Source organism: Cataglyphis hispanica, chromosome 18 (genome assembly GCF_021464435.1).
Source record: "Cataglyphis hispanica isolate Lineage 1 chromosome 18, ULB_Chis1_1.0, whole genome shotgun sequence".
Lineage (NCBI taxonomy): Eukaryota > Metazoa > Arthropoda > Insecta > Hymenoptera > Formicidae > Cataglyphis > Cataglyphis hispanica.
The window spans coordinates 4113944-4137503 of record NC_065971.1 but is presented as its reverse complement, the minus strand read 5'-3'; the positions used below and the strand labels follow the sequence as shown (position 1 = coordinate 4137503).

Genomic DNA, 23560 nt, shown 5'->3' with positions numbered 1-23560 from the left:
AATCAAGACACATAAATGTTGATTGATAAAAATAAAACTTTACTACGTATCGCACTTTGCATACAATTATATAAAACATAAAATTTTAGAATTTAAAAATGTTTGATTTATAGAATACATTTATAGAACACAAAAATAATGTAGTAAAATAATTGAATTTTATATATGTGTGTTAAATATTTTAATAAATTTTTAAGATTGTCATCATCGAAATGATAGATATGAAATTTTCTGTGACGGTTAACAGCTGATTTTGATAATCTTTTTGGAAAAAAGACATCGATTCTAAATTGGATTATTCAAGTGTATAAATTCAAATATCAACTCTTTTAATAAATATCAATTCTGTTAATATTTAGAATGGCCATATGGTCACGACATGCGGGTGTTTCGTTCGCTAATGGTTCGCTCGTTTATACTCCCTGCAGCACTCAATTTCTTAGGAAGTAGAACAGAGATATGAACCATTTAAGTTTCAAAATGATCGAAAGCCCTAAGAGTAAGAAAGAGTTCCAGGTGTTAACCTAGTAGAGTGATTCATGTAATGTTACATATTACAAACTTGCATTTTTTAAGCAGATTGGAAAAACAGTATTTTGATAAGAAACTTAATCTTTTATCGCGTCCCACCAATATCTACATTATTGATATTAATTAAAAGTTTACAGAAAATAGATACAATGCTTAATACGTATAGAAAATAATGAAGAATGAAGATACTTTGGAAAAGAAGAAAGATATAACGCGCGAAAAAAAATATTGATGCGACTAAAATGACCATTCGGGTATCAACTCTGAGATATGATGATGTGCGAAAAACATATTATGCTGAAACAACATGAAAAAGCACAATAATTCATATCGCTTCATGAACGAATAAAAGAAATTCATAAAAACAAAAAAATAAAAAAAGAAAGATTCTTTTTCCAATTTCTTTTATAAGAAGAGGATAATACTCTATAAAGTTTAGTCATCAACTTTTTGTGCACGCATAAAATGTGTGCGTTTCAAAGAGTCGATAGGTTCATTTGACTGCACATACGGGGTGCCTGAGGAATTAGCTGGGCGATCGACGATTCCACTCTGGCGGAAACGCAGCCGCACAAGCGCCAGTCGCTTATTTCGCGAGGCGAGTCGCGTGGGTGATGTCTGCTGCCTTCGGCGTCCTCGCGGAGGAATAGAGGAATGGAAAGCGAGAGATGAAACGAGAAGGAGAGAGAATCCCTCCGCTCATCAGTCAGTCTCTCTCTCTCTCTCTCTCTCTCTCTCTTGGCAAAGTTAGTGCTCGCGCTCTTTTCGTCCTCGTACGCGAGGGAGGATTGGCAAGAGCGAAGGGCGGCGTGTGAGATGCGAGGGTGTAGAGAGATGCTGTGGGTGCCGAAGGCGCAGCAGCGGCGGCCGCGAGGATATGGAGCACGAGCCGGCGGCGGCGACGACCGGAGAAAAGATGCTGCGCGTGCACGAGGAAGAAGCAGGATAGAAGGGCCGACGACGCGGGGGTGGCGGAGATAGAGAGAAGAAGGACAACGAAGAAGGACAAGAGAAAGAGAGAGAGTGAGAGAGAGAGAGAGAGAGAAAAAGCGAGGGAGAGGGAGAGAAGAAGCCGGAACGACCCGGGGGTTGCCGTGGCGTTATCGACCGTGCCGCTGGTCGGTATCAAACCAGGCGTCGGCGCCGTGGCTGTCCCGGCTTCCTCGAGTGCCGGACCATTCTCCACCTCCATCACCACCACCACTATCATTGCCACTACTACTACCACCACCAGCGGCAAGAGCAGTAGCACCAGCACCGCCACCTCCGCGGAGGTCGCACCGCTGCTGGCCCTCGGCGCGTCAGTAAAGCCCGGGACAGACAGTCGATCGCGCACACGGAGGGTGCGGGTCGTCCTGGGGGTTTTCGTCGTTCCGGTTCGGATTTGGATGAATTGTCGCTGATTTGTCAGCTCGATACTCTCATCCCCGCACGGTTCTCGCGTGCAGACCGCTCGCGTGACAACCTGTCACTCAGTGCGATTCAACAGCTGGTAGACAAGGTGTTTTCGGGCGGGATGTCGATTCGAAAAGACTAGTAAACATCCGCATCCTCCCGTTTTGATAAGCTCCTCCGAACGGTTTGGACCGCGTCGTATCGCTCTCGAGCGTAACATCGTTATCTCGGACTCTTAACTCGTGATGCGAGACGCGTCGAATGGATCGAAGCGCTTCGTGCTGGTGCGTGTGGTGTCGGAGCGGTAGAATTGAAATTATTTGGACTGATACGGAAGTTATCTGACCGAAAGAATACTGAATAAATTCTGGGATGGACTATGTGATGCGAGAAGACGACGCTAGATAAGGAGTTGGATGTTACGTTTGGCTCACGGTGCGTTTATCACATTTTTTTTTCAGAGTATTCTGCGAATGCAGGGATGCAATGTTTGATGATGAAGAATCTGTATCTTGGGATGAAAAGCATGTTATTTAATGATAATTGAATTGAGTCTGCTTTTATAAGCATCGAGATTCTAGTTTAGTGAATATTCCTTTCAAATCTGCAACATATGGCGTCGAAAAATATCGTCGATAGGAGATTTAAACAAATCCGTGTACTTTTTCGATCAATATATATATATATATATATGAGTCCGTTGCTCATATATTTTCTGCCGTAAAAAAAAAGGAGTTATACTAATAATAATAATAATAACTCTGTGAAAACAAATATCTTAATATAAATAAATCATATAAAAAACATTCTTAGCATATCCCGAAAATTTATAAAACTACTTTATGAAACATCGATTATATCAAAAAAAACTTTCTATTAAATATAACTTGTGAATAAATATTTTGTTAAAAATAATTATTTATTTAATATTAAAAGTACTCGCGCACACACTTTATCTCGCAATATATCTGTTTATTCATTTCTACTAGTTTAATGTTTCATTTCAGTTTAATAATTTCTGTAGATAATTACAATAGCTACAAAGCTTTTGAGTCTGTATTGTTATGAAATTACGCGTAAATATTTCAAACTCTTGTCTTGTACGTTAAAATACATTTAGCTACAAAGCCAACTTTCTCATAATGCGTAATAATAGATATGCAAATGGCATAATAGCATTATTCTAATTATTTCTATATATACATATTTCATTATCAATTCACTATTTTAATCATTTGTAATATTATCATTTTGAAATTTATGATACATAAGATGTGGAATGATTTAATAAACAAATGCAGTTACAATATTTGTGTAAATTTATAAAAGAATGCATTTTTTGAAATTATTGAAAATTCGAAATTAGGAGTTATTTTTAAAATTATTAGGTTTCCTTTTCTTTTTTTTTATTTCCAATATCTCAAATCCATTTAATAAAACCGTAGATCAATTAAAATTATTATATAAAAATAAAAATGAAGGATTTCGTAATTAAACCCCGATCTCGATGATTGAGGGCTCTCTGTAATTTAACAAAATGGATCACCATCAATTCTCTTTGATTCATCCATTTCTTGTAGGATGCACTCTCGTTGATCCGTGCAAAAATGTCACCTCTGGCGCTCGCGCAATTTCCGTGATAATATATCGGCGTTTTTTCGCGAAACGTTCGAAGAGAGTCGTTCTTTCTCTCTGGCCGCCGTTTCTGCCTCGATAATTCCTTACGGATTTTTCCCCGGAAACTTTGAACTTATCGCCTCCGTCGGCGAATTATTAATTATCCAGTTGTCCCCTGCAATTAGCGCGAGACCGGAATTTAATTTCGCTCGTCAGGAGCGAGATTCTCACACGCTTAGGATTCGGCATTTCGTTTTCTCTCGTTCGTTGAATGGAATCGGAACGTAATCCGACGTTAGTTTGCTCCTCTTTCGAACTTGCGAAGCTGCATCGGCAGTGCGCAGCTTCGTCGACGGAAGACTCCGGGGAATCCGATCTGCGAAGTACTTAGAAGACAAGTCGGACTAACTCAAGATACTCGCCTCTGTAACGGTGACACATTCGGATGCGGCGAAAGTGCGATGGAATTTTAATGGGAATAGAATTTTGTAATCGTCACAATTAGCTTGTGAGTTACCGCGTCAAAGAGGCTTTGAATTAATCAAATTTTGTTTCTAATTAAAATTGCAAATACAAACCATAAATAGGACATTTAAACTTTCAAATAGAGTTATTTACATGCCATTTACATTTAAGTGGACTTTCCTTTTACAATTTATTTTTGCAAATAAGGATGAATGGCATGTATAAATGATATATTTATGAAAACGTCATTTATGTTAATCTTTCATAGACAAACATGATACAAATTTTAGTTTTTTTTTTTTTAAACTTAATTTTATACGAAAGTTTTTTTTTAAACAAAAAGTTGCAAAGAGAGATTCTTAATTTTAATTTTTAATACTTATCTCGCGCGCGATCACTTACACCAAAAAATAATTATTACATTACATACTTTTTTAAGAAATTATGAAGTCGATGCGCTTCTTATTACAACGCATTAATCGAAAGTTTAAGAAAGTAAAAGTAACGAGGAAAAGTTGTATGCGTTTTTATGCGACTTATTTTATAAATTGCACGCTCACCTAAAAATGAAACCATTACATCGTTTCGTCGCGCAAATGGGACGACTTTGCAGAAAAGTCGACTACTTCGTTGCTTCGTATTCGAAAAGAAAAAAAAAAAAAGAAAAGCATTACGAGAGCGCGTAACCGAAACTTTGTGTTGTAATTTAAACACAGACTACATCCTCCTGAGGTTGCCGAAGCCGAAACCGAGTGCAGCATCGAAGACCAGAAAGCACAGTTTACCTCAACTTGGAAATTGGAAATTCTCGCCTAACCATGGTTCAATGCTATCGGATTTCAGATTTCGCGTTATTCGAGCAGCTTGAGCAACTCATTCGAATTAAACTGGATCGTCGATCATTGCATTTAATTAGGTTTTGTGTCGAGCGACTAGCCGCGCGACTCGATTCTTCTTTACAGTTTCGGCAATGTGCATTAATTAGCGATTTGCCGAACATAAATTTTTAATTCGGGGCACTGCTGAATTTGTGAAAATTTGATACAAAGATTCGATGAATACATCTGCATATTAATATGGAATAAGAACAATTAAATTTGCACTATTAATACAATGGGGTCAATTTCCCACTGCAATAAAATATATAAAAATATACATTAATATGTTTTATAGAATTTATTCTATTTTTTATTATTTTTAATAAATAAAAAAGGTGTTTCTTATTGAAGAAAAATTATAAAGTATTCATAATTAATAGAAATCAATAAGTTAAAAACACACACAGAGCATATTATTTATCAAATATAAATATATATATATATATATATATATATAATTAAAAAAAATATATATATATATATAATATAAATATATATAATAAAAAAATATTTAAACTAGTAAAATAAAAATAATTAAAAAAAAAAACAGAGTTTATACATATGTCTGTGTAAAATATTACACAATATTAAAATATATATAGTTAAGAAAAATATAAGGCATACAAATTCATTGAAATTTGCCTAACAATAGTTAGACAAAGTAATAGGACGAGAAAGGAATATTGGTGGGATACATATGTTTCACGCACGATTATTCCTTTAAAAGTATATCGAGCATATATTTTTCAGTTCATCGTGCAGACAGCGGCAGCAATCTTCGCGCTATTTGTTCTTGAGTGACGAGCAACATCTGCCTCGTTGGGCTTTCGTAGAATTTTGGAATTGTATGCGCGCGCGTGTGGTGAAAATGTAACAAGTTTATAAACTTATTATACGTGCGTGACTACCATCTAGTTAGTCAAATCTCGCGCGAGATTCGTTTGCGGAGTAGCTGTGCTAACGAAGCGACCTTTATGTATTGTTGCAGCATATTGCGGCGTGTTGCGGCGACTGTAAAGCGGAAAAGCGAGGAGATACCGACGTGAGACTGAGAGAGACGAATCGAGAATCGAAAAATTATTCCGCCCCGGATGTATCCCCTTTCGCGAACGAGTCGTGGCACGGTGCGAGGACGCTCACGCTGAGAATTCCGCGATTCTGTCGGCGACTCCGAGGGGTGGTGGTGCATCGGACCATCTTACCCCGGACGCCGATGATTCCGTCAGGATCATTCACTGCCGACGATCCGAATTCGTCGATCGTCATCAGAGCGTCGTGTATACGCGCGTGCCGCGCGGCAACGACGATCAGTCGCCAGCTTGGCAGCTCAGCGTTAACGCGGGCAACGCATGCACCTGAGAATGGAAGTAAGAGTCCGCTCGGAGCATATCAGCAGCAGCAGCAGCAGCGTGATAACAGCACCGAGACGCTATTTTGAATTCGAGACGGCGAACGGGGAGCGAGAGCCGCACGGAGGGCGCGAGACTGGAGGTGGCGGCAAGCCGTACCGGAAGCAGTGGGAGTGGGCGGACAGCGGCGACGGGATAAGGGTGGTGGCGGCCGCGCTGGTGAGCAAGAGGGTGCAGGAGAGCGGAAGCAAAAAAGCGGCTGCGGCGACGGAAGGGCGAAGGACGAAGGGCGAAGCGGCGTCGAACGGGAAAGGAAAGCGGAAATCGAAAGCGGAAGAAGAGGAGGAACAGGAAGGGGGTCGTCCATCGGCAGGAGGGCCCCACAGATGCGGGGCCCGCAGGGGCGCGCAGTCCGCGGCGGCGTGACGCGATGCGGACGTCCTCCTCCTCTTTGCCGAGGAAGAGGAAGAGGAAAGACCTCGCCTCTCGATACCGTCCTCCTCGCCAACGACTGGCGGCCGTCAGTTAGATATGCCGGTCGTCAGCGGTGTTCTTCGCGATTCTCCGCTATTATCGCATCGCGTCGAGCGCGATGCGACATTCTTCGCCGAAGACGAGATGGTCCTTCGCTGTATCGTAAGGTTCCCGGGAAGCCGAAGTCTCATCAGACGAGTCGGGCTCCCGGTGAACGACGCTGGAAGCGGGAGGGACGAACGGGAGACAAAAGCGACGACGAGAGACGAGATAAGCGACGACAGAGCGCGGAGGATATCGCGAGTAAGGAGATTTCTCGAGATAGTGTCTCGTTCGACGGCACCATCGTCAAAAGCGTCCTTCTGCTGGTTTTTCTCTGCGCCCAGTGCTGCCTGGCGGGCACCGAGGCCCTGGCCGGCACGCAAAAGTACTGCACCAGGACGGTCAAGACGCGATACGGCGTCCTGCGCGGCATCGAGGCCAGATCGTCGATCGCCGTCGAGACTTACTACGGAGTGCCGTACGCGACGCCGCCGCTCGGCGCGTTGCGTTACATGCCCCCGGTCACCCCGACGCCGTGGGGCGGTATCAAAATCGCCGACACCATGCCGCCGGTCTGTCCCCAGATTCCGCCGAAGCCGGACGAGAAAATGCCGCGGCAGAGACGCGCCTATCTCAAAAGGCTGGAACCCGTACTGGCCAAAACGAACCAGAACGAAGACTGCCTTTATCTAAACCTCTACGTGCCCAAACCTCCTCATGGTAAGTCATTAATATTATTCTTCTAAAGACAGTACTTACTGTAGAAGAAAAATATTGCTCGGTAAAAAGCAGAATGAATCCTCGCGTTTAACTCTTTGTTAAAGAATCGCTTACTGTATTTTAGAAATGTCAAATATGAATTTTACTTAATGCGGTGTCTTTTTTTTTATATAAATATTATTAAAGCATAGATGCAGTAATAGAGGTTGAGGTAGTAAAATGCAATTTTATAAAATTGTATGGTCTGTGATTTTAAATTTAAAAATAATTCATCGATGACTTCATACATTTCGATATTATTGATTAAAGATTAATAGAGATTAAAAGAATGTCAGATACATCATATGAAATTTATAAATTGACATTGTGATGTTTTTTTTTAATAAAATATTTAACGACTAAAAGAAATTATAGCGATACGATTCAAAGCAGTCTTATATATAAAAAAAAAATTTCTGTTTATTTGAAATATAAGACTATATTCTCTAAAGTTCCTAGAAATAAATTCACAAAAAACCTTATGAGTTATTCGTGATATTGGTTGAAAAACATGTGTCCCTAAGCATCGCGCGATTATCGAACGCGAAATTTTTCGCTAGAACGTAAATCGAATTTTTCGGAATGTACCTTCTCGACATTTCCGCGAGATACTTTGTTTCGAAATATGTGTCGTTCAATTTTAGAGATTTGCCGAACTTCGTTAAGAATGCATTGCGAGCGAATAGGTCCATTTCATTCCGCGATAATCTGATTATCGAAGCGTTCGGGAACGCTAGCGTCATGTGCATTGTGACACGTGGCAGTGACATCGTTCGTTATAATTCCACGCGACAAGTAGACATATGCACGTTCTTGTTCGCAAAGTTTTTTTCGATCAATGCGTATGTATGAGCCTGCTAGATTCATATTTACTGTATGAATCTAATTCATTTTATGAATGACTTTTTATTTCCGTTGAAATTACCTTAGCCACACAATCACGTACTATAATCTATCATTCCTCTGCGAAATTATATCTTTGTGTCGTTATATAGTGACGTTAATAATTTGGTTAAAGAGAAAACGAATAAAGAGACGTAATAAATGTTTAAAATTGTAGAATTATTTATCTGAAAATTATTATCTTTTTTTGTATTTCATTTGCGGACACTTGAGTGTTATTTATCGCGCATTTGCAATTTGAATGAACTTTTCTAGTGCTGATGCGTTGACTTTAATCAGTTGAATTAAGTTTCTTGCGATTGAAAAATACAGAAGTATTTTCGAAGAATCTAATAGTAAAGTTGTCTCATGAATGATCCATAAGCAATATATTATATTACTCGATATTATGATAATTAATTACCATACATATCTTTCATTCTCTTGCTCTTTTACACATACTCATTTAATACTGCTAAAATATTAAAGCGAAGAGAGTACACGAATATTAAAAATAGCCCGTCATCCGTCATTTGTCTCGTTAGCGATGATAGATGGTTACAATTAATTTTGTTAATTTTATTTAATACGACATTGAAGCAGGAAAAAGAGAGAGAAAGATGTCGCAACGATATGCTTTACGCGGCGATTTTAGCGGTCGCGATTTCGCGCTGTCGCGACGCCAAGGTTTCTTCGCGAGGAAAACTACTTCTCTCCCACTTTCCCTTCATCTCCTTCCCACGGGCCATCTTTTCTCTCAGCTTTTAACGCGGGGCTGGAGCGAGAGCGAGTGAACAAAAGAATCGGATCGATCGGTTGATGGAGACAGTTTCCTGATTGCAAATACCTACAGCGAGACTTACAGATGTGAAGCATGAACGTAAACCAATGTACGGATCATAGATATGGAAATCAACAGCAGAGGAGTGCATCCTGTGATAAATTTTGGACGCGGGCATTTGATCGGATTTGCAGAACAGTTTCGTAATATTCTCGCTTGTGCGCGCGGACCCGACTGACCTATTTTAGTTTTCAAACAATTTGACTTTGCTGTATCTTCGGAGAACAATATATATTTAAATTTTTATTAGAAAAAAATATAGATATTTAGCGAAGAGAATTTTTTTATGAAAAAAAAACGCTTTGAATATATATATATAATATATATATATATATATATATATATATATATATATATATATTGACAAAAGGGATATAGGTCTTAATGAAAGATAAACGCGCTCGCTCGCGAGGCCATCGATCGGATAAAAGGTTACTTAAAATTGAAATCGCGCAAAAGGGCCCCGTTATTTTCATAAAGCGCGATTGAGCGGAGATTGCGCATGTGCTCGGGACGGAAGTTCGCGCGTGATCCACGATATTTCCAGTTTTGTTCCACGGGATCTTTTGCGTAGAGAGCCCGCGCGCTATTATACCGTCGAATATAAAAAGCCGTAACCATCCGACGTTTCAGCCGGATTAAAGGGAACGATCCGTCGTTGCTTCCTTTGCTATCGCACGTGGAATCCTTTTGCCGCTTTTTATGGGAGCGAGCGCTTTTTTCTCTCGCGACTTTTTCTCTTCGCTTGTCTCTCTCATCGGCGACGTGCAGGGGATGCAGCCGTCACCATTACTTGCACGTAAGCAGCTTAGTTTTCGATCTTCCTGGATATCATCGAGAAAGTTTCGAACGTGGATGGAACACGTTATCGAAATGCTGTTTGCGAGCGTAATAGCTTTTTGAAATTTAAATATAAGCGAAACTCTTCTTTTCTTTAATAAATTAATTTTAATTAATTTATTAAAAATTATTATTGTATATGTATATATATATAATTTATAAATAATTAAAAAATTTAATATTATTTTTATAATAAAAATATGTTTTAGTTTTAAACTATATATATATAATTTTAAAAATTAAAAATATTTACATTAAATATTAAAATATTAGTATTAAAAATAATTTAATTAGTTATAAATTATATGTGTATAATTTTGATCGAATCCGGATTAATAATCGCGGCCATTAATGTAGCCAAACTTGGGAAAATTACAGAATATATAACATTTCCTAATTCGATTCAAAGAAAACTTATTGTACAGGTGGATGAGAAGAACGAGACGCGCGACGATTCTGTGGAAATCTAAAAATTTTTATTTTATGTTTGCATGCAAAAAAATTCGATTTTACACTTGAAGGCGTGATTCATAAACACATAACTGGAATAAGAGTTTCGTTTCGGATGAAATACGAGAGCATGCGCGATTACGTCAGATGCGTACATCGTATATCATGCGAAATTCGTGCTTACTTTAACGTTATTGCGTTTGTCCGGCTTTTTCGTTTTTCTTGGATCATCGTCAGGAAATTATTTTTATGGTTATATCCTACATCTGTTATTGCGCAACGCGACGACGAAAGCTCGTAACTCTGTACGATAGCTCATTCTAAATACATACCATTTGTATCGTCCATCTATATCGTCACCTGTATCATTCAAGCATAGAATTATCTCGTGAACAGAAAAATAATTATTATCTGCAATTAATGTTTATGTAATTGTAATTAATACGAGTATCTTTTATTTAACGTATTATCTATATGAGGTAAAAATAAAATCACCATACTTGTATTGCATAAATATCTAAATTTTGAGAGGCTACATATATAATGTATCATATTTCTTTACACAAATTTATATAGAAAAATCTCGCTTTATTTTTTACAAATTATAAACTCATGTAATCTTATGGATGTGATATTTTATTTTCTGTATTGTTAATTTTATTTATGCCTCGTATCTATCGATCATCTTTCGTTTGTGTCAGCAATTGCACGACATGGCGCTCGCACATGCAATCGTTATTCTTCATGACGTGATCAATTCTCGCGGAAAAATTCGATGTAGGTAGGTTTAATATAATACACCATGGCGATATACTTTGATACAGAGAGAGAGAGAGAGAGAGAGAGAGAGAGGGAGAAAGAGAGAGAAGCGCTTCGAGAGTGTCAGGAAATATAAGTCAGTGAAAATAATATTCGGGAATACGAGGCGAGAGAGGAAGATCTCTCGCGAATTCATCGCGCCTGTCGTTTCTTCGATCGAGTAACCCTCGCCTTTGTGCGTACTCGCGTGCCTCGTATGAGGAATCCGTCGCTGTGAAGAATGAAAGAATAAAGCGTATTTTTATCTAGAAAATGATGAGAAAGCAGGATGCCTTGGCCGCACAATGGCGAGGTAGATGCTGCATACGAGAAGAAATGAAGCGGACCGAAGGGATTTGAAGCATCCAGGTATTGGAAGAACAAGATAAAGCGAAGAGAGATAGAGAAGGGGAGAGAGAAAATGCTCTGGAGAAAGAGAGAAGGAACGAAAGTGTAAGGATGCGTTGCATCCTCAATTCCGTAGTGCATTGCAGTCGATTATTCGATTCACGTGAGAGAACCTGCAAGCACCGCGGGAGTGAGGTAGCCTCGTATCGGATCGACGTTCTCCTGCTCCGGCTACTGCGACATTAATCTAGAGAGGAGAGGCAATGAAGAGGACTTGAAAAGTATCTCGACGTTTTTATGCGGGTGGAGCGATTCCCTTGTAACTATCGACACAAGCTTGCAGTCAAGGATTGATTGTTAGTCAGGATAAATGCGTAGCATCTAAGAATAGAATGTAAAAAAAAAGTTTATGAGAAATTTTAATTAATTCTATTTGACTTTACGAGACGACTTTTTAAATGTACACATTTAAATCTCTCTTTCTTCAGCGAAAAAGTTTTAGAAGAGAAACGCTTTCGATGAACACAATTCCAAATATTCTTGTAATTCGGACTTTTTTTATATGAAAATTTAGTTAAGAAAATAAAAAGAAACAGGAAATTAAAAATCGGAAGGAATGTCGTTGTGTTCCTTGACATCTCGTGTAATATAGAAGCCAATTAACGGACATACATAACGACTAGCCATTTTTTACTTCACGATCGAACGCCGTGGAATGTCTTCAAATTGCTGCTAGTTCACGATAACGACTTTGCGATCTCTCGTTAAGACTTCGAGATAACGACCTTTTCGCATTAGGGGCAAACTTTCGTACTAATATATGTTGGGTTGTTCAAAAAACTTCCTCGTTTCCGAATCTCCGCTAACGCCCTTATGAATTTATTGGTCCGCGTATCTTTATCTTTCCCCTTCTCAACATATATAATATTATATAATCATGTTATAATACGTCGAGTTAGAATGCAGAGACTCGGCGTGACAGCGAAACGACGCTTCGTACGTGCGGAACCAGAATTTCAACCATTTTGCTTGTAATATAAGATTATAATCCTGTTACGATTCTAGTTGGAGTTCTGAGAAAGACATGGAAATAAGAAGCAGATACTTTTCCTGAAAGTTTGACCGATATACAAGAAAATACGGCACGTGAAATAATCTAATAGATAAAAAGTGGGTAAAAGTTTAACGAGATATTTATCTTTATACAAGCCACAATTTTTTTTAAATAAAGAAGAAAATATTATTCCTTTTTATTTAATAAATAGCCATAAAAAATCAGATTGAAAGAATTTTATCATTAAAATTATTAAATTATATTCTGTTATATGGCCCAATACGTTTGTACAATTTTTTAAAATTAAAGTAACCATCAGAATATTATTATTCCACTGAAAAGATTAAAAAAGAGACAGTGTAAAGATCCAAGGTTATTTAATAAATTATTTAAAAGATAGTATATTACTCTACTATTCTTAAAAAAAAATCTATATTTTATAAGTTCAGAACGAACCGGCCGCGACAAAGACGAGTCGAGGAAGCAATAAAAAAGCGAGTCGCTCGTAAAAGTTTTGAGATACGATCCGACAATCGCGAACAGGCAGATAGGAGCAGGCATGCAGATTTTCGCAATGGAAAAACATGTATAATGCGGAATCACGAAGGTGGCTGGCTCGTTCACCTACTTAACTATCTGTCGTTTAGCGTGTGCTATCAGGATCGCAACAGGTGTCTGCCATCACTCGGCACATGATAGTTTGTTCCCGAAATGATTATATTTTGATCGCGATTGCGTTACGGATGTCACGATCAACAGAGAGAAAAGAGAGAGAGAGAGAGAGAGAGAGAGAGAAAGATATTGATCTGCTAGATGCAAAGAGAGAATTTCATAATAAATTTCTTCTCAATATTTATTTATGTATAAATCAATACTTCCTATTTGAATATTAAATTTTTAATTCATAATTTATAATATTTGAACTGCTTAACCATTGCATGTGTGTGTATGTGTGTGAATCGTAAAATTTACATTTTTTTGTATGTAGATGAAATATTGAAAATGAATTAAATTTATAATACTTGTCAAAAACATGTGCTATAATTATTTAAATCATAAAGAAGCGGAAGATATTTTCCATGTGATCTTTTTTTTATAATATAATTAATGATAGGTAATATATACGTATGATGAAAAAATTCAGACTTAGATAACAGTATCGTAGATTTATAATCACATTCATATATAAGCTATGGGCTTATAAAGTTATATAAGTTTAATCTACAAGACGCATTTTGCGAGTAGGAAAGCCGCTCTTTGGTTACGTGCTTCAGCATTTTTTATCTTTACCTAGTTTTTAAGAAACATAATTGCCCTTTATTATATTACAGTTGTGTATTAACTTCACGTTCATATTTTCACCTGACCTGATATTGTTTGACAGATAATATATTAAGATCAAAGTGGATTGTATCTCACGGATTGTAACTTAAATTATCATCAAATATTTGACGTCTAGATTAATTAAGGAGATTATGAAAATATACAGCGCCGAAATCAAAGGAGAAGGTTTTAATTCAATGATTTACAATGACTCGTTGTCAGACTCAATATGATATTTATTAACTTTGACGAGTATTTGTTCGTTGAATGTATTCTGTTATCCGACAATGAGGTGAAGAAAATTGATGCATAGATAAATCTACAATTAATGTCAGATAAAGCGTATTATTTATCTTATAAAGAACAAAAACTTCTTACATTTATTTATCTTTGTTCTCTTCATTTATCACGACTAATATTCGTAGACAGATGTTGTGGTAGAATGTTTTCTGGTGTTGCAGGTAGTATCGCAGACTCGCTGCCAGCTCTCCTTCTCATTCATGGCGATTCCTATTCTTGGGGTGCCGGAAATTTGTTCGACGGAACCGCCCTGGCCGCCCACGGACGTCTTATTGTCGTCTCCATCAATTTTCGTCTTGGTGTGCTTGGTAAGCTGGCAGTATTTATTCATTGAGACAAACTATATCAATTTTCTGCCGTTTCAGAACACGAACTACGCCTTGCAAACGTTTTGCGATTATTTGATTTGATCGTTTGCAATTGTTCGCATTTATTACAATCGTTTGCGAAAAGACAAAACAGCGTCTCTGAAAGAATTGTTGTTTACGTCGCTTTATTAAAAAATGAGATTTTTTTAATGTATTATTTATAAACTTATATTTGAAAAAATGTGCGTTATAGTAATAATAACAATAATGAAATATATACAATGATTTTAATCTCGTCTTTTGTTTACATAAAGAATCACAAGAGCAACTATTTTCTTAAGTCGATGAAAGTATCTCTCGGCGATTAACAACGTCAACGTGAAAACAAGTTGATACTTTAATCGGTATTCAATACAAGCGCATAATGTATCAAGAAATTATTGTCTTAAATGTATAACAATGCGCGATAATCGGATAACACTCGCTATTTTGTGTGCAAGAGAAAGAGCTGATAGAAAGATTTCGGATTATAAAATATGCCAAGTTTACCTTGCTTTATTTATCACGTGCGCGCAACTAGCTCTTTTGTTCTTTCACAGACTTAAAAGAATGATCTCATTACCCGCGGCAGTCAAGGGAAAAAAGTTTTATCGAAATCTTACCAGATTACTTTCCGCGCGGTTGTGTACAGGAATTCTCTCCTCCGAGAGTTGTTATTATCTGTGCGCGCGATAGTTGAGACTTTAAAATTTAAACGAATATCCGCCTCTCGAATATGGATAACAGCAATGTGTTGTAGGATGCATCTTCGAGGCAGTCGTGCGTGTACGTGTGCCAAAATTAAAAATGAGAACAAAGGGGAAGAAACAAAGGGAGTCTAATGAGGACGAAGAAGGGGATATATAAGGTCCGGTGTTTCCGTGCGAGTAGATTTTCGCGCTCGTTTATCGCATGGCTGCACGGCTTTTTGAGCGTCTGCTTAAATATCGTGCGCGTAATTTAAACGGTGCGTTGCAAGAATGACCGCGTGAAATATTATTGACATTCGTGCAGCGAAAAAAAAAAAAAAGAAAAACGAAACGAATTTCTGACTTCTCGATAAATGTCATTTTTTAACAATAGCAGCGATAGGTTCAGAGTACTAACAATATTAAGTAGGAAAAATTGACAAATAAGAGCCGAGTTATTGGTGCGGAAATTCTTTGTTGTTAAATTTCTTTGACAAGTATGCATTAAAAATGTATATCTCGTTTTTTGATCCATTTTTAATATAGATAATAAAATATAAATTTTGTATTAAAAATTTTAAACTGGGTTTTAGTGAGTCGTTTTTTTTAGTATCACTTGTCATTTATTGGTTTCAATTTGGATTTTTGATTGCATTGCACAGATTAAAGTTTTTAATACGAAATTAATTTTTATATTTTGTCATCTATGCTTAAGATGAAACAAAAAACGATCCAAAACGTATATTTTTAATGCATACTTGTCAATGAAATTTAATAACAAAGAATTTCCGCAATAATCGCGCTCTTATTTAACAGTTTCCCCTTTAGTATTGTCATTTTTAATCCGTGAATGGAATTTATTTGAGTATCGTTCTTTTTTTTTTATAATCCTGTGAAAAATTGAAAGAACTGAAAAATTGAAAGAACTACAATTTTAATGTTAATTTACTTTAAGAATTTATATTTTTATTTTGCAGTTTTGATAATTTTTGATGATTTTTATATCGCGCCTTTTGCGCATTACAATAATGTATATCTATCTTTATTTTTACACGATATTTTTAGAGGTGCAATGTTTAAAGTGTCGAATGCGTATCTAATCATGCATAAAACGATAAACAACGATATTATTCGAAAGGTATGTGGCCGTGTTTACAACACCATTTTCCCATTCATGAAAGAAGCCCAAGGCATTCAGTGGAACAATTTCGATATCGATACGCCGTATTTTCGTTATGCCGGAGTTGGGGTTTTGCGTTTCTCTTTGTTGGTATGCTGCAATTCCGTATGCGTTTTGTTCATCGTTGAAGCGAAACAATGCCCGTAGCGTTATCCAATATTGCGCGCGCGGTCAGCCGTTTCCATTTTCTTCCGTTTTTTTTTTCTTCCTACTTTGTTTATATTAGTCATGCTCTTTTATTGTTTGGTGCCATTTACTTTTATATTTATGTTAACTATATACATTAATATATTAATAACTTTGTGAATATTAAATGTATTTTTCGATTCCGCATCATTGCAACGCGAACGAGAGAATAAATAAATAAATAATTAAATCCTGTTAATTATTGAGACAAACTATTTGCTTTTATATTTCTGAAAAAAACATTTATTTTATATTATTTACGCGATTTATATTACTCTGATATTTTTCTCTGGTATTATAAATACGAATGTAATTAAGACTTGGCACTAGTATATCAACGGAATATGAGAATGGGATTAAAAGGCGAATCGGATTGGAATGAAAAACTCGCCTCGCAGGCAGATGGCGAATCAGAGTGACGAACCTGTGGGAGAGTCGGTATAGCAAATTGAAGCGAGCAGAATTGAGTGCTGGCGAGCAAATGTTTAATTTTAATCCGGTTTTATCCGTCCGATCTTTCTCATTCGCCGTGACAATAACTACGTTTACATACACACATAGATATCTTGGCTTTCTCTCTACAATGATCTATTTGATAATAATTAAATAGATCAGGTGTTTCTTTCTATTAGAGTAAATACTAGAAGTAATTAGATCCGAGTTTAGTGGAAGTTCGCAATTAGTACAAGATGCAATTGTTCGATTGTGTTCTCATTGAAAAGACGAGACGTGAGAAAAGTAGCTCTCTCAAAATAGGGAGGAATTTTCTCATCGGAAATATCTGAATTAACTTCTTCAAAGTTTTTTCAATGATACTTTTTATTTCCTCAAAATAACAATAGTACTTGTCGAGTAATAAGGTAGAAAATAGCGGTACCGACGCCATTCGTCTAGCGAGTGTAAAGCGAATCTCCTTTCTAATTTAGACGCGTGTTGACATTAACAGGCTTCCTGAAAACCGGTGGTAAGGGGAGCGCGCAAGGCAATTATGGATTGATGGATTTGGTGGCAGGACTTCATTGGCTGCGCGAGAATCTCGGCGCTTTCGGCGGCGATCCTGAGCGACTGGCGTTGCTGGGTCACGGTACCGGTGCGGCACTCGCCAATTTTTTAGCCGTCTCCCCTATGGCGAAAGGTAAGGCGTTTAATCGTTTCGCGGCCAAACGGGGCGCGATTGCGCGTACGTCAGTCAACGGTGGTTAAACACGCCGTCGGTCGCATTTGCAGCTGACGTTTGCGTATATCCGTTACACATTTTATATAGAAGCGCAAACTGTCAAACATATGTCAAGTTTTTTTTTTCTTTTTTGACAACGTGCGCCGGAGACTTGATTTTTTTTTTTTAGTTATTTATTGATTCAGGTAAAAGAGACAATTTTTTACGCTTCACATTATACTTTATGGATATCGTTATCTCCCGAGAAGAGAGATTGATAACGTGGATAAGACCACGAGAGAATATTCTTGAGTCGCAGTTCTCTCGTAAATTGTAGTCTTGCTTACAAAGGAGGAAAATTGATTTGATTATGTTTAAACACTTTGACTGACGTTGGCGCAACTGTCTGTGAAGAGGAATTTGCTAATTGGAGTTGGTTTATTCACTTCTCGGTATAATCGTGTCTAAGCTTGTTATGTATAGAGTAATAAGAGGGAAAATTTAATAAAATATTTAAAATCCGGAAGCTTTTGTGTCGCGAAATAATAAAAGGCTAATCTGTTTTTGCGAAATATTGGATTTTAAAATAATGAAACGCTAATAATACATAAAATATATTAAATATAAATTGCTGCTCGTAAAATATAATTAAAAATTCATCAGGCGTTCTTGAAATTTTTTATTAATCATGTCATGATTAAAACGGGATTCTTTTTAAATAAATTGCAGAGTTGATCGGGAGAGTGATCTTGCTCGGCGGCTCGGCTCTCTCGCCATGGGCGATCCAGCGAGATCCGCTGGCGGTGAAGCGCCGAGTCGCCGAACAAATCGGATGTCCCGGTGACGTCGAAGCCGACGATATCGCTTCGTGCCTTCGTTTAAGGAACGTGGAGGAACTGCTGAAGGTGGAGCTGAATCCGCCGAGATTCACTTCCGGATTTGCACCTTTTGTCGACGGGGCCGTTCTACCACCCACGATCAATCAGGTGGGATCATTTGCCTCGATAATCGAGAGTCTCGAGATAAAAAAAATAGTACGTGACGCAACGTTTCCGTTTATTTCATGATCTATAATGCCTTGCCCGATTGTTTCGGTTTTTTAAAACATTATTAACATTATTAAGTATTATTAATTTTTATTATTAATTTTCTTGAATTAGTATTGGAAGAAGACCGTGAATCAGTTATAAACTGAGATTAAAGTTGATGTCTTGCCGAAAATAAATATAAAAATATCATAATAATATTTTTTAGCGTTTTTTTTTTTTGTGACATTGCTAATGCTATCTATCGTTTTGGGACGTCCGGCGCAGTGTTTCAGTTTCGCGTCGCTTTGGATGTTAAACCATTTTTCATAAAATTTGCATTTACATTTTCTGCGTCCCGTCGAGATATATGTTATTTAGCGTGGGCTGTTTAAACGTAAATTACGCGTGGAATTTCTACCGCGACGTAAATAAATATAACAGGGCTAAACAAACATCGATGCGCGATGCACGTTTCATTTAGATGATTACGGAATTCGCAAATGTTGCAATTGTATGCGGATATTAGCCTGAGTCGACGGCCGGTCGACGTATTGATTTTGCGCAAGAGCGAACGAGACGACAAGTAAACGATGAATCTGCTAATTGAACGGGCAGCCGGTTGACGGATGACGGATTCGAGAATTCGTAATAGCTAGTACTTCGTACATGCTCCATTAACTCATCCGTGGATAGTCTATTTGGTTACTCGTCCCGCATATCATTGATGATAAACGTAGGAAATAGGAAAGGACGAATGAACGTACCTGCATAAACTATCGAAAATATGTAAAAAGAATGTCTCTATTGAAAATCTTGTTATCTCCATTTTTTTTACCAAACCTATGACAGTTAAATATTTGATATTATGGAAAAATAAAATGTAATAATAAGAAATATTAAGATTGCAAGACGCAATCTTATTATTACATCTCCCGATTGATAAAGATTTAGTTAGCGCAACAATGTAGATGGAGAGAGAATAAATGGGGAAAGATTAAAAATGAAAGAATTGCGTGTGAAGTTTATCGATACGCGCATTTTTTCTTAAACGTTCTTAAAAGAATCGTTTGATCAGAACTTTCAGCCCACTGCCTCTTCTTCGGGACTAATGCCGATCGTACCCGGGCCCGGCGCTGAATTCGCCGACTTTGGCGATCGTGATTTACTCTTCGGTTTGACGTCCGAGGAAGCCTGGGTAAATTTCACCGAGGAAGATTTACAGGTACATATTTTTACATCAGCGTAAATTGATTTATGGAAAGCATCCGATAAAAAAAATATAAAATACGTTAACACTCTGTATCGTGTATTATGCTCGTTTTTATAATTCTTCTTGCTGAGGGATCATTTTTTACAAATTATTTCATAACGTCGGTTCAAGAAAAAAAAAAAAATTAAAAGTTGCGAAACTTTTTAATCCGTTCTTTTTTCTGATATTATTATTATTCGTAGGCTCTTTTATTTATGTATCGATTTATCGTGAAAATTGTATTCGAGCGGAAGTGATTTCTTGATTAATGATCGACTCTTCATGTGCATAATATGTAATTGACATCAATGGGATATAATTTGACAAATTGATGAGCTTTACACGATCGCATTATGAGTCTCGCCGATCGTCCCGGATATTATTGACTCTCCAATGGTCACGGTCACTGAGTCGCATTGTACATATATGACATGCATCTTCCTACTTTGGTATTTGGATCAATAATCCGTACGCAGATGCATTAATTTATTGTGATTTGCACTAGTAAAATATTCCGATAATTATCTCATAATAATTAGCAAACAAAAGAAATATAATAGTGTGAGATAAATTTGTAGTACAAAAAAAGTTTGTTTCTTGGGATAAATGTTCAAATGATTCGCTACCATTTTCGCGTCGTGAAAACAGGCAACTCTTATCATTCGCAGAACGGTTTCAACGAAACTAGGAGGGATCGTATATTGCGCACTTACGTCCGGAACACCTATCGGTATCATCTGCATGAAATCTATTCGACTCTTCGGAACGAGTACACCGATTGGGAGCGGGGTGAGCAGAGTCCCGTGGCGATCTGCGAGGGCCTCTTATCTCTCCTCGGAGACGGCCAAGTCGCCGCGCCGCTTCTCAGACTGGCACTACTTCACTCCGCCTCGGAGGGACGGGGCTATTTCCTGCACTTCCAGCCCGCCGAGCGACCGACTCAGAGGGGCGAGGAGGTACCCTATCTCCTGGGTATACCTCTTCTCCGCGGAGAAGTCACATCCGCGCTACCTGCCTTTGACAACTACACTCTCGCCGACGAGAATCTGTCCAAGCTACTCGTACATTACTTGGCTAACTTTGTGAGACGCGGGTAAGTTTTGCTCTTCCCTATCTCGCTATCCTCTGTCTGGCTATTAAATTGATGTCATTAATTATATACTATATCAATATTTGGAAACAGTGATCAATAGTTTCGTAAGAAATGTAAAAGTATATTATAAATATTTCATAGTTTTTAAATTATGACAAAGTTTGCGAAAGCCTCGCAAAAAATTAACATATTATCTCATTAATATTTTTTTTTTTTTTTTATAAAATATATGATAATCATTAATCGGTGATACGACGATGCGAGATAACTAGGTGCGAAAGGTTAATCAGATAAGTGAACCTTTCTCATTAATTCACCCGGTTCAAAGTTCTTTAGAACTTAAGCATCGCATACACTTCGATTAGCTTCCGTGAGGAAAGGATCTGCAGACTGGTAGTGGTAGTAGGGTAAAGTTACAGCTGTGAAAGGATTTTGGAGCCAAACTCCCACAAAGGCCGTTAACGCGCTCAGCGAAAGCTCGCAATCTCGAAGTAGAGTAGAGTTGTTAGCGGAGAAGACACGAAGTGATTTTGGCTTCTCTAATTGCGGATCGGTGGCTATCTAGATGATTACCCTGTCATCGACACGATGGATTTTCTCACTGAAATTTTATCAATAGCGATTTATCGGGGACGTGAGACGTTCACTTAGATTACGCAACACAAAACTTCAATTTTATATCTTTTTACCTAGAAGCTTTCTTGATTATTATGAGAAATTAGTCGCGATAACCCAACAATATTTATTAATTATTTTATAATAGTTATTGTTAAAAATAAAATTATTATAAAAAATAAATTATTATATTTTATTTTATTTTGAAAAACATTCTCTGGATGTAAAATTTTGCAAATCAAAATAAAGCGATCAACAACGGGAGAGAATGTCAAATCAGCAACAGATATCTGTCCACTTGTGAAAGGATCGCGGTTACGCTCGTTGTTCTAGGGATCCAAACGGCGCGAGTCCCTTGTCCTCGGGACTGGAGAACAGTTTGATGACGAGTCCGCCGTTTTGGGATTCGTACGACTCTATAAACCAGTTATACTTGGAGGCCGGCCATAGTCCGGAGATGCGCTCGCACTACAGAGGCCATAAGATGTCCCTCTGGCTGAACCTGCTGCCGCAGCTGCACCGGCCGGGCTACGAGATCAACATGCGACATCATCATCTCGCGGATAGCGCCAATCTCTACGAAGGTCCGGTGCGTCCGCAGAGCACGGCCGTGCCTCTACCGGCACCCCCGCTACCCATGCCATCCCCCACGGAACCGTCCTCGATACTCACCGCGCTGTCGACCACGGAATGCACCCCGAACGCGACCGTCGCGACGACTATCACGCCTACAACCTCGCGAACGTTGCAGCACTCAAATCTGGGCCCGGGCCCCAACAATCTTCTGCGCAAACTGGCGTCCAGTCATTATCAGAGTTACACCACAGCCCTCACGGTCACCATCGCGGTGGGTGTGTTTTTGCTGTTGCTCAACATTCTTATTTTCGCGGGGATCTACCATCAGCGCGACCGGAACGTGTCTGGCGGCGGCGCCTTCGGCAACAAAAAGAAGGAGGAGCTGTTGGAAGCCGGTTGTTCCGGCATGAACACCTCGGGGAAACAGCGACTACCGCCCTCCATGAATCTGATAGACTCGCCGTCGTCGATGCTGCCGCCGCACAAGGCGAAGCTCGTGCAAGAGCTCGAGCTGCAGCTGCAGGAGTTCCAGTGCTCGCCGCCGCCCGGTGGCGGTAAGCGAATCCTGGAGCCGCCGTCGTACAGCAAGAGTCCGTGCATCCAGCGTACTCGCACTCCATCGCCCTGCGTAGACGCTACTATCGCTCGGATGGACGAGGTCAGCGATGTCGGCGTTCGCCATCACGACAGCGAGGACGAGAACGAGGAACTGCCGGAACCGCCGCCCCCGCCCAAGGCTCCGGCGCCCAACGTCGGTCTTACGTGTCCCGGGATTCTCCGGCAGCCCGGAACACCCGGTAGCGCGAAGAAGCGCGTGCAGATTCAAGAGATCTCCGTGTGATAGACGGGGGAGAGGAAGAGAGGGAGAGGGGGGGGGAGGGGAGGGAGGTTCAGTCTCTTGAGAACTTTGATGTTGAAGAGTGGGCGGTTTGTCGAGAACGCGAGGGTGCAATGAGAGAGGCGATGTCGATCGAGATCAAGTGTAGCGAGGAGCGTCTTTGAACTCGGATTATAATCGGATACTCGAGGCGCGAGAAGGTACGCTCTCTCAATCACGCTGTCAAAGCGAATTTCGTTTTTCTTTTATGAAAAATT

At 38.8% G+C, this 23560-nt stretch overlaps 1 protein-coding gene across 1 annotated transcript; it reads left to right on the top strand.

Annotated features, from left to right (window-relative positions):
• The first annotated feature begins 1850 nt into the window (after window positions 1-1850).
• On the top strand, window positions 1851-23310 carry LOC126856249 (neuroligin-1-like). Its single transcript, XM_050604595.1, is given in 9 exon segments — window positions 1851-2361; window positions 5875-6712; window positions 6714-7471; window positions 14508-14654; window positions 17695-17883; window positions 18634-18890; window positions 20008-20154; window positions 20850-21274; window positions 22223-23310. Coding segments are annotated over 8 exon segments (3054 nt in total). The 5' UTR covers window positions 1851-2361; window positions 5875-6665; the 3' UTR covers window positions 23307-23310.
• The last annotated feature ends 250 nt before the right edge of the window (window positions 23311-23560 follow it).